The 17075-nt window shown below is 42.2% G+C and overlaps 1 protein-coding gene across 1 annotated transcript; it reads left to right on the forward strand.

The window, feature by feature from the left end:
• The first annotated feature begins 5601 nt into the window (after positions 1-5601).
• Positions 5602-14559, forward strand: LOC104252100 (cytochrome b-245 chaperone 1). Its single transcript, XM_059828092.1, has 7 exons — positions 5602-5645; positions 8439-8565; positions 9725-9766; positions 11024-11097; positions 12125-12221; positions 13494-13638; positions 14217-14559. The coding sequence occupies exons 2-7, from the start codon at positions 8481-8483 to the stop codon at positions 14347-14349; spliced, it is 576 nt and encodes a 191-aa protein (XP_059684075.1). The 5' UTR covers positions 5602-5645; positions 8439-8480; the 3' UTR covers positions 14350-14559.
• Positions 14560-17075: the final 2516 nt, after the last annotated feature.

Here is a 17075-nt window from a genome sequence, read left to right on the forward strand (position 1 = left end):
GCGTGTGACCCGCCGGGCACCTGCCCCGGGCGCCCGGCGGCAGCGGCGGGGACTACCGAAGACGCCCCCCGCCTCTCCTCCCGGGTGCCCGTGCCTGAGCTGTGCCTCTCCTCCAGGGAGACCGAATAACGCCACTCATGGCGTTTCCGTGCAGCTTTTCCCACAGGTCTGGGGCCTCTCTTGAGCTTCTTTGCCTTTTTTTAAAACATACTCCTTCAGTTGTAGAAAGATTTTTTTTTTCCCCCTGATTTTTGTTTTCTCTCAGTCCCTTTTAAATAGAATAACACTATGAAAGTTACTAAATACAACAACGTTATTATTTTATTTAGCAAATATGCTATGATCTTCCATTTCTGTAACAAAATGTAAGTATCAGTGACGCTGTTTGCAGGCAGGTATCGCAAACCCTCACGTACAGCACACTTGAACATGCGTATCAGCCTTCCCCAACTTCATAGGCCCCAAAGAATCAACCAAGATGCTCATGATTCACATCAGAGTGGTTGTCTGTCTTTCTAGCCCTCAGGGCTGTAACACTGAAACAGGTTCAATTCACATTTTGCTCCTCTTTTAACTCCCTGCCCATTTGAACAGATGTGTATAAGCGTACACCTCCAGCTGTACAGAGACGTTTTTCAAGTATAAAATGACATTTTAGAAATTAAACCACAGAACTTCCAACAAAGATGCAATTTCCTGTCTGAAGTGCAACTTTCCTTTATCAAGCGCAGCAGGTAAATCCCCTCCTGTTACAAGTAAGGTCTAACACTTTAATCCACAGACAACCCGTGTGTGAAGCACAAACGGCAATGCTGCACGAGAACTAGAGACAGTCGTAGCTGCGGAGGATTGTCACCCAAGGAAGTAACTCCCTCAACGCTTGTTTCGCTGCGACTGTCTGGAAAAGACATCACAATCCAGGGACGCAAACGTTTGTGGATTTGGCTGTTAAAGATTTCACAATCAAATTAATTAGCGTTTTAAACATAACCCCAGAGCAGAATGTAAAAAAATGCTTTTTTAAATTTATAGACTATAGGTGGTTTATCATTGAGGTCAAGGAAATCGGGAATCCCTTACCTTTACCATAATGAAGGCAAGTAGAAACACTTTCTTACCGCCCATTTAAAGAAAATTAAGCCGATACTGCTTTACATACACCCTGGAAAAATACCACTAATCCCAGCTTGAGGTAAAAATTATAATAGCTTTGGTAATCATTCTCTGGGCTTCTGCTATCTTCATTCAAAATGCTTTCACATTTCACATTAGCATATTAACGCAAGTCTTTTAAAAGCACTACAATCACTCTAGAGCAATCCCCGTGCAAGTTAATAATTGGCATTTCCTACAGAATTGCCGGAATGCAGCACTAGCTGACATCTTGTTCCCTGTTCCTTTGGATGAGTATTTTCATCCTAAAAAGCTGTGCCAATCTTGCAACTTGTTCCACAAGGACACAATAGCCATAGTTGCATTGACAAATATAGTGATAGCACAGATGAAAGTTCTAAATTAGGAATGTCTTGAGATTTGCACTTAAAGGCATCGCTAAAATCCTTCTGTTTCACACTTTTATGATTATGCTTACATTTATTATCCAAACTTGACATAGCGATTCTTCAAAAGACATGACAGTTTTGGATATTTCTGTAACTCTGCACAGATCATATTTAAACTATTTTTATTTTCCCCCATATTTCTTTACATTCACAATGAAAAACAGATAACTACATGAAAATTGAAATACTGAGGACATCTTAGGTACACATCTTAAGTACACCTACTTCATCCTCTGGCTTAGGAATACCTGGACTGAATTAATTTCAATTTAAGAAATCAAACAACAAAAGAGCAAAGACTTGCACAAACTGAAGAGCGTGCAAGAGATCAATGTTTCAATGTGCGGCATAAGATTGTACTTCTGTAATCATTAGCTAATTAGATGTCCCATTTATTTTATTGCCAAGAGCAATTTCTGCTTTCCATTACCTATTTATGCCATTTTCCCACAGAACAGCAGATCAATTACCATCAGCTCTGTGCCTGACAACCTGAGAAGAGAAAGCACCATCCGGTTTTAATCTGCCCCCAGGGAGGTAACTAACAGTTACTACCTTTGCAACGCTGCAAGGCTACTTCAAGAAAAAAAAGCACAACATAAAAGCTTTCCTATGTCAACAGTAGGCAGCACTTAAGAGCATTACTCGCTTTTATGGCCTCTGTTGATGTATTTGGCCTCCATTGCTACATTTAACATTTATAGCTGCGCCTAAAGCATTTACACCACGAATACAATGGAAAACTAAGTATTTCTCTATGAAAACAGTATGCTGCAAACAACTTCAGAAAGCTTTAAAGGTTATGCATCAGTCCTGCAAGGCACTGCAAGCTGTAAATGCCTCCTCAAGTTAGTGACAGCCTGTGCCACTCAACAGCTGTCAGAATTAGGCAAGAACTCTTAGTTACAGCTGCTAAACATGTATTCCATGAAATTAGTACTCCCCAGGCTCTAACACACGCTGTTCCCACTGAGGTCAGTGGGGCAGCACGCAGCTCAATGGGATGATCTCATTTCCAACGCAGCCCAGCCACAAAACAACACTGGTGTGGTAACTGTTTCCAACCAACCCTTTAAAATCAAGCACACTAGGAATTTTATCCTGGCATGTTAGTAAGATCACATGCTTATTGCACAGCTGAATTTCTAAGTTCAAGACCTCAGGGGGAAAAAAAGTGTAAGGAGCTAGAAAGGACTATTTAGGAAAATGGTCTGAAATTAGGAAAAAGGACCAAAAATATAGGTAGTGTCAAACTAATGCAAAAAAAAAGGCCAGTTCTGTTATAGCGCATGTTCTTGTTTTTAGATCAATGACTTAAAAGTTACAAGTGTATTTACTATACAATGCCTCACAAAAATCTATTTTTATATTATCAAGCAAGAAGTCTACAAATAGTCAGTTACACATTTCTGAATGTTTCTTCTGGCAAACAGTTTTTGTTTCTGCAGCAACATGTTTTGGAATTCATGCTGTTCTTTAAGTCCAAGATCAGGCTTTTAAAATGTATTCCTTCTTCCTGTTTTTATTGGTAGGCATAATGCCACTTACCTACTTCAAAGTGCTGGTGTAAAATCCCCAGATGGTTGCAGAAAAAAAAAAGTTGTAAGAATCATTAATCAATACCAGAAGCTTACAAGGATCCTTGCCATATTCCAGTTTGGACAAGTGCTTGATTGTGTGTGGTATTTCCCATAGGTAAAATAATTTCTCTCTAACTTTATAATTAAATTAAGTCATATCAGGTTATCCTAGCGTGGTCTTTGCAGAACTGGAGAAGTATACAGTTGCTAATATTATTCTCATGTTACTATCTGCAAAAAAACAGAGTGCGGTACATATTGAGTGGAGGGGACAGATGAGTTTCTTACTTGTTTCACTCTACTTCAGACACAAGAAATCTCTGGTCTTATATCACTCAAAATGGCTTAACATTTGGTTTCCAGAGAAACTGGTTGCTTATAAAAGCTGACTGACAACTGCTTATACATAAATTTCTTCTCAGAAGACTTGGTCAGCTGCTTGTTTGGGTTGAGAACACGTGATACTTATTACTTCCTATTTTTCATCCAAATCCAGCAGCTGGTACCTCATGACTCACAACCATGCCAATTAATTCTTGCAGTTCCTCATAGCCTTTTCCCATTATCATAGTTACGCCAGAAATCGCAGATCAGTTTGTGCTTTCTACTACTTACAGTTAAGTAAGTCTATACAATGGAGTCTGAGGGTTTTTTTTTTCCCTGTCTTCAAATAGTTCACTCTGGACTGTTACGAAAACCACTGTCTGATCAAAATCTCAATTACTGTTCACCAACAATGATGTTCGGGAGCAGCTGAACAAACTTCTACCATGTTACGACCTTGAGCAAACACTCTGGAGTATCTTCATGTTAGGAAAAAAGCCAAAAATTCAGTATGTCTTCAGGAAGGACTACATTCCTGTGCAACTGAGAGAGAACCAAATATCGGTTATAGATGAAGTTATACATTGACTTACATAAAGGGAATTTAAGAAGTTAAGCTAAATGACAGATAGCAGCACTTCACCCATTTTGTCCCAAAGATGACATGAGCAGTTGCTCTAATGGATTGAACAGGAACAGCTTTCACATGTGAATAATGTTTAACTGAACTAGAAACACAAAGTATTTTTTAAATGTAACCTACTATGCACAACAGGAAAGTCGCTCAGTATTTCAAGTGAATTAGAAACTTGCCTCCCCAAACAACAGATTTTCCAAACCCAAGCCTTCAGCTGACATACGATTCACAAAAAGTCCTGACATCAAGGTTAAACCTAAGAGTATCACTGTTACTTCTGCTTTGCAATTCCCCCCGCCCCCAGTTTTTGAACAATGGCATTGATTTTTTTCAGGATTCTGTTCAGTTGTAACAACTATCCAAAAATACATTGCATTTAATTATTATAATCTTTTGTAGCTATTGATGTTGAAAGCTAAAGCTTAAAAATACTAAGAATTACAAAGTTTGTGATAAAACAATATCAATTGGCAACACTGATATAATAAAAACCAACAGCAGCAAAAACCCTCACAAGTATCAAGGGTCACATTTGGAAGAATGGGAAACTTCAGAGAAGGAAGTCAGCTCTCTGCTTACATGTGTGTAGTTATTCACAGGGGTATGTACCGACAGAGACACACATCTATGAAAACAGCCCCAGTACAGAGAAGCAATGGCTTCTCGCTACTGCAGCTGGGAATCAAGGTCCCAGCCGCGGGTCTCCGCTGAGCGGCCATCCCGAGAAAAGTTTGCGACGCTGAGGAATCACTTACCAACCTCCCCCTGCCGCAGCTCCCGCCCTTACAATAGAGACACAAAGTACTAAGAAGCCGTGGCTACCACACAGCGCAAGTGCTCTGTGACAGCCAGAACCCCAAGTGTGAGGTACGCCCCGGCTGCTATTGAGAGCCCAGAGGCGCAGTGGCCTCCATGGCAGCTATAAGCACGTGGGCTGGCCAGGCATGGGGGGCAGGTGGGAGGCCCCCCCCGTTACAGAGAGGGGCTCCCCTTGCCTCTCAGCCTGGCCCTGCCATGCAAGGGGCCATGTCCGCCTCACCCAGAGAAGCTCTAGTAAACTGCCACCAACTATGTCCAACAAAGCTCTTCGACAGACCCAGCCTCACCCTAAAATATTTTGCCTCCTTCCTCTACCAACATACAAGTCTTTCTCCTCTCTTCTTTCTTTTTGTACAGTTAATACCATACAACCTAAGGAAACGTCGATACTGTGATTTAAGCAGCACCCATAGACCTAGCCACCATCTTGAATGTGGGCAGTACGCCGCCATCTTGGCTGAGGCTCTTCCTTTCCCACTCACACATAAAGCCCGAGGGAGCGCGGCGCGGGCGGGAAGCTTTATTTATCCCCTTCTTTGCCCTCACCCAAAATGGCCGCTGGCGCATCCGACCCTTCTTAAGCCGGCCGTCGCGCCGGCGCGCCCCAGCGGCCGCTCTGGCCGCGCTCTATGGTTCGGGGCGGCGGGGCTGCAGGAAGCGGAGGTGCCCGGGCGTCCCATTCAAAGCGCGTCCATGCGGCTGTGCTGCTGCGCGCCCGGGCAGGTACCGCGGGCGGGGGGCGGCTGGGGGGGGCTGCAGGGGCGCCGGTCCGTCTGTGGCGGGGTGGGCTGAGGCGCAGCCCGCCGGCGCGGTCTGTGAGGGGGAAGGCGTGGCGGGGGGGGCCCAGCGAGCAGGAGCCCCTGCGGCGAGCCGCGCCGCACCGCCCCTCGGGGAGCCGTCGGCTGCGCCTCCTCAGCCCCGCGGGCCCGCTCGGAAACGCGCCTGAGGAGCGGGTTACGGGCGGTGGCGTCGGCCTGGCAGCGGTGCGAGGGGCCGCTGCGGGCGAGTCCTAGCTGAGGGGGAGGAGAAGCGAGGCGTGCGTGGGGTCTGGCAGCGTCCTTCCCCCGGCGGGCGCTCGGCGAGCGGGAGAGCCGATGGCGCGCGGGTCTCGCCGCGGGAGGCAGGTGCGGGATGGGGAGGGAGAGAGCTCAGCCCGGTGCACGGTCCTGCCCTGAGGGCTGTTTGCGGTGAAGCTCCCAGGGTGCTTGTTCGGATAGCTCTTGCTGGCTCACCCTCCGCCGAGAGCTTGGAGGAAGTAGAGGAATGTTTATTTTGGTGCTGAGGATCAGTTTAATGTCAAACCCAACACAGTCCAGCAAAATTGGCAGCCCAAAAGTACCTCTCTCTCTCTGTAGCCGTAAAATTGTCATGGTCAAACTTTTCTGTTCACTTAAAGGCACGTTTATGGCTTAATTTGTTAAGTGTGACTTTAAGAAGCTGCTTTTTATTCCCTGAGGCACCTATCTTGCAAGCAGCTGCCTCTGAGAGACACTGCCATTGACTTCGGGTCCAGCGTTAAGCTGACACTGTACTTCACTGAATGAAGATGGGGGGGATACCACAGTTCACGTTAATGGATTTAACTGGTACGCATGGGAATTATGTTCTAAGTAGGGTGTGTTGTTCGTGAAATACGGCCAGGCTTCTGCAGTGATCTTTATGTATTTGATAACTTGTTGATATTTTTTAGGTTGCAGGCAGGAGAAGGCTTTGCATGCGCAGAAATATTTTCTGATATATTGAGAGCAGCTCACAGGAGTCATTTGGAAATTAAAATTTGATGCTTGACATCCGGAGGAGATAGAGTGTGTCTTATGCATAAGTCTCTTTTGGTTTCAGATTCTCTCAGATGTGTTGCTAAGAGATTAAAATCAGTCATAGGTGCTTTTTAGTTAACTGACAAGACTTGGCTAAATCTGCTTTATGAAATGGAAAAAAAAATCCCCTGGAGCTTTGTATCTGAACTAGCTAGTCAGTGCAGAATTGCGGCAGTGTCATGTAGTACGTAAGAACAGCAAGATGACTAAAGGACTAAGAATCGTGTACTTTTCTACTGTAAGAACCTGGATGTGCTTGGGCCTGCTCTCTAAGTGTTTTTCGTGGTTATCCAAAAAACCTGTTGAATGTTGGCATTGTTCTGGAAGCCTGTTTTCATGGGCAGCTAACAACAGCTTAATGCCAACCTACAAACTAGTTCTGTGGGCAGAAGAGTCGGCTATTTAATGATTAAAGTGCCAAGTCAATAGAAGGAGTTGGCGTTGTCTTCCACAGTAAATGAGCTGTTTAATGCTCCCGCAGTCCTCAGAATGCTTCACAGATATTGAGCTTCATCATGCCAGTTAGAAAAGTAGCTATCCTTCTTAGATATCCCTTTTGAGGAAGTCTGCTTAAAACCCACTACTTAAGTGGTATGGAGGTTGTAACACAAAAGAGCAAAATAGGAGAAATCCATGACAAAGGCCAACGTATACCCTGCTAATGTTATGACACAATGCTTAGCACATGCTTTCATTTCTCATTTTTACTTTTACTGGCTCGTGGTCTTTGTAGTAATAACAAGCATCTCTACCAACTGGTGCAAGAGAAGCAGTAAGCAACCTGTCCTTCCTTTAGTGACAGTCCTGAGCGGATCAGCTGGGTCCTCAAATGCCTCTTGCACCTCGTACAAATCAGTCTTTATGCTTATGCTGATAGTATTAGGGTAAGATTGGCTTTTGCGCTGGAGCTCCTAATCATGCCAGAATTAAAACAATTTTATGCTGTAAATAGTAAAAACTTGCTGAAAACGCTGCATGGGATTGGCCAGCTCTTACTGTTTTTAATTAGTACTTGTCTTTTTAATCTCTACTGTTACTTTCTTTCTAGGCTGAAGGCATGGTCGTGTTGGGGAGAGACAAGCATACTTGTTGTTGGAAACTCCTGGTTTTATTCTTGAGTTGGCTTGAAAGATGGGAATGCCATATACGGCATTATGTGATGCTGGCACTGCTAGGCTGAGGCTGTAACCCTTGGCGGTCTGTCATCGGGGATGAGAGACCCGATGTCTGTGTTGCAGAAGGCTGCGTTGTCCTGCTTCAGCTGCCAGGCTAGTCCATCGTGGCAGCCTTTGCAGCTAGCAGGAGAAATGCTGCCAAAGAACTTTCTATTGCTCTTGCTGTTTTATTTGTTTGAAGAAGTGCTGTGTGAATTAGTAACAACATTGTTCCACGGTCTTGTTTTTCACGTTTTCTTCTGGAATCTGGTTCTGATAAAGGGGACTTTTACCCCCAAAATGAGAAGTTTCTGAAAGAGTTCAGATTCCTGTTTTTGTTGTGCAAGTCTCCACATGACAGTTTTTCTTTGCAGTTTTTTAAAGTATGCGTGTTGCTCTTCCTGTGAGAAGACGACTATGTTCTTACCCTGGACATCTTTCATAGTCTAGATTAAGACTTGTTAAGTCCTGACAAATGGTAGGAAGGGAAAGTGCTGGAATCAGCAATGATTTTAAATTCTTACTTATCGTTTTTGTCCACTGAGGTTTCATGAGTCAGACTGGGCTGTTAGGAGTTTCTTCTGAAGATGTACATGTTGGTTGAAAACCGTACAAGTTCCCACCTTCATCTGAAGAGGTCACCTGGCATCCGATCTTGGTCTCTTTTTGTTGGTAAGACCATAATATTGCTCAGTTTATTTTAGAGCTTGCTTTAAGGGAAGGGGGGGGTCACAGAATAAATTCTTGAAAGAGCCTCTAATAAGTGATGCCTGTCTTTCAGGCCTTTTTCTTTCAAGAAGAATCATCATGCTTTGAACTTCTCCTTTAGTGTAGCCACTACATGAGTCTGAAGTCTCCTCCTCAGCATGGTAGTTTCACTGTAAGACTGATAATTTTTCAGTCTGTCATCTGCAGAACCTCAGAGGCTCATGGACAGAATTTTCAGAGAGCCTTGAAAGAGCAAGAAAAGAAAGTTTATTATATGCCATATAGCAATATAAATGGGAAGCTTCGGAAGGGTATGCATACTTACACTGAAAAACATCTAGGTTTTCAGAAATGGAAAAATGTGCAGTGGAGCGATGCTGGGGTTAGATCTTGCATGTGGTTGACAGTGAACTCTCAACAGCACGGTGTGTATGAAATAGGAAGTCATACAGGATGTTCCGAAAGGCCTCTGTTTTTAAACACTACTGAATATGCAGAAAAAAATAGAGTGGTACTTCTGAGGACCACACTGAGAGCTGGTGGGGAAAATGTAGCATATCCTGCTTTCCAGCTACATAGATCCCACTGCAGTAACACTAAACGTTGTCATTGCTTTCACTGATGTAGTCTTGTCAAACTCCCACTGAGGCAAGATATTTGCAGTTGCAGCGGCACTCTGGGGCAAGAGGCAGTTTTTCCACTGCTTCCTCCTCAATGGGAGAAAGGAGCTGGCTACTTCTGACACAACTTTATTGCAGAAGTTTCCTTTTGACTCCACAGAGCACTTAAAGGGGGAAAAATAACTGTTGTAGTGTTTGTTAGCATGCTCAAAGTTGTATTGCACTTGAGAGGAAGTACGGTGTAATGGTTAGGTTGAGAGTCCCTCTGAAATTCTGTTCCTGATTCTGTCGCAACCTTTCATTTCTGACCTCAGCCCTCGTGCTTTTAGTGCCTTTGCAGAATGGGAGGTTTTTTATACTGAGTTCAGAGAAAAATAACTGACTCTGTCATACAGTGATCGATGTTGCCATCATGTTTGTCCCTTTTTTGAGAAGTGATGAACTTGTGAATTTTAATGGTTTGAGCTGCTTGTTTGTCCTAATTGTCTCCCCTCTTATCCTAGGAATAGCCTCCATAGGTTTGGCTGCTGCTTATTATAGTGCAGGTAATGGCCCATCATTTTTTTGAAGAATTGTTTATTTCCTGTTGATCTGTTTTTCATGCTGATGACTTCTCTCTGCAGCTTCCATCTGGCCTTACAAAGGCAGTAGAGGTACCTATCACACTTTGTGGTGTGAATATTAGAATCCTGTAATAATTGTTGCCTGTGTATGACTTAATGTGCTTTAATGCTCTATTTCTTACTCAGCCTCCCTTTCCATTTGCAAGAGTATTTTTGATAATGATATTTAGTACTCTGTGGCATTTTGTACTTTCAGTGTGTTTTATAAATGTGATTAGCTGGTCCTTACAGCTCTCCTGGGAAGACATAGGATTGTTTGCCACCATAATGAAATTATTACCTTGCCTTTGATGGAGTTGCTCTGTTTCTCTGGAAACTGTTAAATCATCACTGGCAGAGATTATTCATAAAAACACCTTTAGAGAACAGACAGCTACTGCTGCTTCCTGCCCCTCCTGCAATAGGGCAGGCAGCACCAAATGCCAGGTATCCTTCTGTCTATGGAATTTATCCTGCAGGCTGTCCTGTTTTAAAACTTAATAGTGTGTAGGAATGTGCTACCAAGATAATCAACATATTTTTATTTTAAGAGCAAGGTCCAGTGCAAGCTGCTTGAGGCGCCAGTTATATCAGCCTTTTTTCCTAAGACATTGCAATGAAGTTTTCTGAAACAATATTGAGCACAGTTTTACTCTGCCTTCAGTAAAAGCCTGAGTAAGCAAATTGCTTAGGCTGCTATATGTAAACATTCCCAGGACATAAAATGGAAATGTTTGTTTGTCAAGAGGGCTGACTGCTTCTTTTTATGAAGAAACATGTTTGCTTCAATGAATTTTCCATTGTCCCTTACCCTTGTCCTCTGCAGCACAAATATTTGCTGGTTGACAGCAGGTTGAGTGTTTTGTGGATGCCTTGTAAGATGCCTTTGCTTTTAGAGAAGAAAGATGTGTAGTGATGTTACAACCTTGTCAATAATACATATGCTTACAGTGCTGCATGGTTTGGAGCCCAGTGTAGATGGAGTCTTTGAAAAATATGTAAAGAGTTTCTGTATTTTTATCCTGAGAGAGAGCTGTAAAATAGCTTGCATTACAACTAAAGGCAAAAACGTTGCATCAGGAAAACCTTTTTTCCTTTTGTTGCCTTTAAAGGAAGCATGTTGCTTTTAAAACTAACTGTTTGAATACCAAAGAAGGGAAAAAACCACCCTAAATTTGTGCATTTTTTTGCATTGTTCAGACAGCTTGGCATGGAAGCTCTTCTATATGGCCGGGTGTTTCTTTGTGGCAGCACAGAATCTGGAGCAGTGGGAGGTAAGATACTTAACTCGGGAAATGAGGTCGTGCTAGTCTAGGAATAGTTGGCAGATGCAGATTCTAGCAGCCCTGTGTACTTGCTCAGTCCAAACAGACAAATTACGCTTTTGGTTTTGAGGAAACCCTTGGAGTTGCTGTACTAGGACTAGAATTAGGGCGATAATTCTTTCACTACACAAGCATGAAAACGTAAAGCTAAATGTAAGAGTTTTTTAAGGGCAGGCTTGTCCCAAACTGTTTTGTGGCCCTTTCTTCCTCTTATATGCAAGAGGGAGAAAGAATAGCACATTCAGCTGCTGCAACATGATTGTACTTACTGTTCCAGCTAATGACAGGATGACCATTAAATAAGGTAGCTCTAACCTTCCAGGCTACTCAGCTGTTTTCCACTGGGAAAAGAGCGGTGTTTGCAATGCTGGTTTATAATCTTGTGGATGTTGATTTGTTGGGAGTTGGACTGAGAACAATAACCTGTTATATAGGCTTGTCACCTTACTGACCTGAGTTGTTATTAGAATAAGCAACCCACACATGAGACATCCTCTTTTCATCGACTGTCAGGGATATTTTAAATCTAGTGTAAGCCTGGCCCATATAGCATAACACTACAATTTTGGTGGAGCTGGTGACTGTTAGTAGAAAGTGTAGCTAAACTTATTTTTGCTGTATATTATACTGCAGCCCAAATGCACACATCAAAAGTGAAAATTGCGGGAGCTCCAGGTTAGTGTTCAAATTTGATTCCAGGCAAAGTTTTTATTACATAAACCATGTGGCAAGAGGGGCAGTGAAACCAGCTTTAACTTCCTTCTAGAAGTAACACAGGAGGTATGGTAAAGTCTCTGTTAAAGCCAAGAGCAAGATTGTGATTTTCACAGTCTAACAGAGGAATGTCTCTAAAATAGCTATGTATTTTCCATCTTACCAAGATTTTTTCCTGTATAACTATTTTTATTTTACTTTGAAGCATAGCTACTGATGGTGTTTTTAAGAAAATCTTGATTTTTATTTTTCAATTTTGCAGGAAGCTGTATTTGATAAGAACAAGGGAACAGTCTGCCTAAAAACATTCAATCTTTACAAAAAAATACTGACCTTCTCAAAAGGAGGCAATGAACAAGGTGAGAAAGCATCTGTGGTAGCAAATGTGGTGGGCAGACAGAAGAAATGCTTACATGGCCATTTAACAAGCCTCTCTGGAGTTCTGTACTCAAATCAGTCACATCTGTTTCCAGATCTGCTTTGTTCCCAAGCAGCAGTTGTAATAATCTGCCTCTCAGGACCCAAATGCTTTTTCAGGTTAGGGTGCTGAATGCATCTTGTTAGTTTTTTTTAGTCCAAGGTAACTAGGCTTACCCATGGCTTTCCATAATAGTCTTAGCCATTCCTTTCGGATGTTAATGTGCAGGTTTGTATTTCCCTTGGCTAGCCTGCTTTGCAGGTTGGGACTGGTGGAAAAACTTGAATTTTAGATCCAGGAGTTGAAGTTTCTATAATCTGATCTGGTTTTGGTAGCAGGCAAATCTTTAGATATCATATGCAAGCAGGCATGTTACATCTTGCAGATACATCATATGCATTTAAAACAGCGTATTCAGTAGGCTCAGCTTAATGCAGTATCTCCTTTCTTTTGAGCTTCCTGTTGGAGTAACAAAAGTTGAAGTATAGTATGTGACTTGGTTGAGTCGCTGTGAGACAGGCGCTCCGTTGCAAACTAAAGTAGGATCCTCTTCAATGTCAGATTTTTTTGATTCTGCTTGCTAGTCTAAATCAAACCAACTCTCAATATGCTTAGAAAACTGACAAAATTTGGAATGTCCTGAAGCTGAATTTGTTTTTAAACAGTTTATTGTGGAGATGGAAGATAAGAGATGGGGAGAGAAGGATGTTTAATGTTTCTGAACTTTTCTTTAGGGTATGTTTATATGATGGGCAGCACATGTCTTCCTGAGAGGTTATTTGGTAATACCTGTTTCAAGTACTGTTAAGTGGGGATGCAGAGATCAGCAGATGCTCTGAACAGTTAAATCTTTCCGTGTTTGTTCAATCTCAGTAAACGTAACACTTCTTCAGCTACTCTGTACAGAAAAATAGTTAAACTGTCATTAAAGTAAGTGGGAAACATAAGTAATAAACTAATGGTCCCCAGTTCCTGGGAGGCAGTATATTTTGTTCATTAGGGCCTATACCAGCTAGTATGTGCTGTTGCCTCTCCTTGTTTGTTTTGCCTGAACAGCTCAGCAATTGTTTGCTGTTGCAGGGCTGCCCTGGTTGTATGGGATCAGAGCAATAGCACTCAAGAGCTCAGAGTCCCAGTCACGCAAGTCACTAGTAGCAGTGCTGAGAGTTTACTGTAATGCTAACAGACTACTGTTCTCCACATCTGTTTGCAGTAGTGGCGCTACTGAATGAGATCCGAGACGTGAACGTGGAAGAGGAGACGGTGCGATATTTTGGGAAGGGTTACCTGGTTGTGCTACGATTTGTCACTGGATTTTCACACCCACTGACTCAGAGTGCAGTGTTGGGCTGCAGAAGGTGCAGTGTGGAGTTTTTTTAATTAGAATGTGTAAGGTGGGAAATACTAATCACATGTGTCAGTAATTGCCAACTATTGAGACTCACGGTAGCTCCATTTTCATACTTGCTGATATGACCTTGTGTTATTCAGTTTCACTTTTTTAAACCCTTTAATGCTTTCAGTTGCAGACATTAGGGTAACACCATCTCCCATCAGGAGACTGATCATATTTAGATATCCAAGATCCCTTTAGTGCTGCATGTCTGCTGTAGTTACCTTCACTAGCTCAGCTGAGCAATGGCAGAGGGGATTAATTCTATTTTGCAAACTTTTAATGTATTTATCAGTTAACAGAGGATTTGTTTTAAGCATCGATAATAGGGAATCTTGCAGCAGGGACTGTGGGAAAAGGATTGATTTGTTCTGATGTGGAAGTAATGGCTTGGCTTGATATGCCTTGACAAGTGGGATGCTGTCAGTCATACTCTATGCCATATGTTGACTGGCCCTTGAAGGAGTTATTCTCAAGAATTAGCATGCCTGTTCTTGTCAACACCACAGCTCCACTAACTCTTTTGTTTCTTCTTTTCCACAGTGATGTGGAAGCAGTTGCCAAACTCATTACTAGTTTTCTGGAACTGGACCGAGTAGACAGCCAACAAGATCTCTCTGAGAGCAGTGAAACAGAGGCTAGTGATGCAGATGAACCACAGGATAAATATGAATAGTCATCATGAGCTGAAGAAAGCAGCGGCTTTGAACATCTGGAAAATATACTGATTGTTCTTCAGAAAAAAAAATCCCTCACAATCTTGACCTGGGCATTTCTCTACACGGGCATTTACAATGGGAGGAATCTGTCTTAGGGCACCTTTTTTTAGTGCTAAACAGCTTCAAGATCCGTGCTCCCAGTGTTGCTGTTGTAGAGTCTAAAGCAAATCCTGTTTTATTTGCTCCTTTGCCTTAGTTCCTGCATGTGGACACTGCTGGCTCTTGAACTTTGTCAGCTCATCAAACTTGTCTATTAGTTATTTATTAATTAATTGGTTTGAAATCATTTATTGCTTTCCCGTTAATGAAGTGGAGATACAGATACAAACTTCCACTTACTGCAAACATCTGCTGCAGGTACAGTATATGAAATGTAGAAGACCTGAATTTGTAACTCATAACTCAATGCTTTGAGGTTTTTCTTGAAATGTTATAAATGACTGAATATATTGCTAAATTGGTTTTAAGCAGCTTAATATATGCCATTAGGTGATGCAGGATAGTGGCACTTTTATAGTCTCTACTACTGATACGCCATTTGATTCCAGTGGAAATTAAAGTTGGAGTGACTGTCTTGGAATCAGAAATATCAGGTTCATCAACTTGTTACGTTGTCTTACTTCTCTTGGACTTGCCAAGGAGCCATAAATAGCAAACAAAAAATGATCATGTTGATGTTTCAACATCTTTGGGATGTTCTAGCTTAATCCTGTTCTGCTTCACTTCTGGGCATAGACTACCCCAAGATAGAATAACCTTTTTCTAGACCTCAACTTTTACTATTTTAACTGTGTATTTAGAGAGGAAGAAGAGCATATCTGTTACTTTAGGAAGGGAGAAGACTGATGTCAAACCACATGACAGCCTAGATTTGTTTAGTATTTCCTCACTTGAAATGATACCGAAGTGCTAAATGGTAACTTAATTTTTTAAGATAGCTGGGATACATCCAATGTTTGACTTGCACCCATGTTTTACTCAGGGTGTCTAGTGTCCTCTGTTCTGACTGATGGTTTCACAAATGGTTAAAATATGAATTTTCCAAGATTTTTTGAAGTAAAAGCTACCTCTGTTAGTCAACATGTTCTGTCTAGAACTAGAACTTCATCATGCCTATCTCAACATGTCAGTACAAGAAAAAAGTTGTAAAGAGCTGAAAGTTCCTTCAACATGCTAAAACTGCTTGTATTAAAGTTCACTGGGTTTTGTTTAGGAATTGTATGGTGGTTAAAACCTGAATTAGAAAATATTTACACATTTACTTCTCGGGGTACAAGGTTAACTGTGTGGTCTGCTTTCACACTTGGCCAGCAGCAAATGTCTTCTGGCAGCAGTTTCTTCAGGACTTAAGAACCTGCATTCTTCTTTCAAAGCACTCTACCTCTACAGAAGAGAAAGCTCTGAAAAGATTTCAGCAGAAGCTGTGTCCTGTTTGTTCCAGCTATGTCTGAGACCAAGCACATGCTTATCTGACCAAAGAACAGGTTGTACCAAGACTTCACTTCCAGCCATTTAGACCCAGTGTGTGAGCTGTGAGACAAAGGTGCTCTTACTGTCAGTTTGAAAGGGTAATCAGACTGTAACAGGGAGATAGCTCTTGGTGCAGCTTGACTGCAGCACAGAAGTGAGTCTTTCTATTTAGTAAGAAAAGAAACTTGCAATCGCATCGGGTATCAAAGCAGACCTCTGCCAATAGATACGCTTGTGAAGTCCTCAGAGTTGGTAAGCTAATTGTGTGGCTTTCAATCTCTACCCCACATCACTGGAACTGGGAAGCTGCTATGTATGAATGTGGGAAATTAGGTTGCAGGCAATTACTGAATTTGGCCTTATTCTGAAGCACAGCTGTAAGCTAAGGATAATCATCAAACCTGTTTAAAAATGTAATATTGCAGGATGTCACACTTTGGAGACATCCTCATTTAAATCCACTCATTTTGGAGAGGAGAATGAGAGTGGGAATTTGGAGAAGTCTTTTTTTCCCCCACTGTGTAATATTAGAATGCCAAGTGTTCTAAGGGCTTGCAGTAAGAAATACCATTAAATACTCCAGGTTTTTTTCAGTATAATGTAAGCAAAAGGGCTCAGCCTGCAGATGACTGCTGCTTTGTAGCAAGGATATTCAGAGGGAGTACATGGTACGGATGTGCATTGCACTTAAATGTTCTGAGCCCACCGATTTGACCATGGATGAAATGGACAAAACTGCCTGTGTTCAATCGTAGCTATGCTGGGTTTCTTTTCTATTTCCATGAGCGCTAACATTCCGTGGAAGATACAAACCAGGCTGTGGTTTTCCAGTTAAAAATCAGCTTTAGAAAAGTATGTCTATTGATCTAACCCTACCCTCCATCACGTGCCCTGCTTCTGCTGAGCTCTTTTGTGCATCTAGCTTGCTGTACGTTCTTGATGTTAGTGATGTATATACTTACGGACTATGCAGTATCATTATATGAAAGACTAAAACAATGCAGGGAAAATCAGAACCCCTAGAAAGGGGAATGACCTGTAGTAAGATATAACATAGCTTGAAATGTGTTCTGTGGAGTAAGTTGCATTTTGAGTTCATATCCACTGATCATCTCTTTAAAGATGTCCTGTAGTGTCCCACTCACACCTTGGCTGGAGAGGGATGACTGCTGGCATGTGCTGTGTGTCTGGAGGAGTATTTTGACTCCTCAGC

This window comes from Gavia stellata, chromosome 22, assembly GCF_030936135.1.
Source record: "Gavia stellata isolate bGavSte3 chromosome 22, bGavSte3.hap2, whole genome shotgun sequence".
Lineage (NCBI taxonomy): Eukaryota > Metazoa > Chordata > Aves > Gaviiformes > Gaviidae > Gavia > Gavia stellata.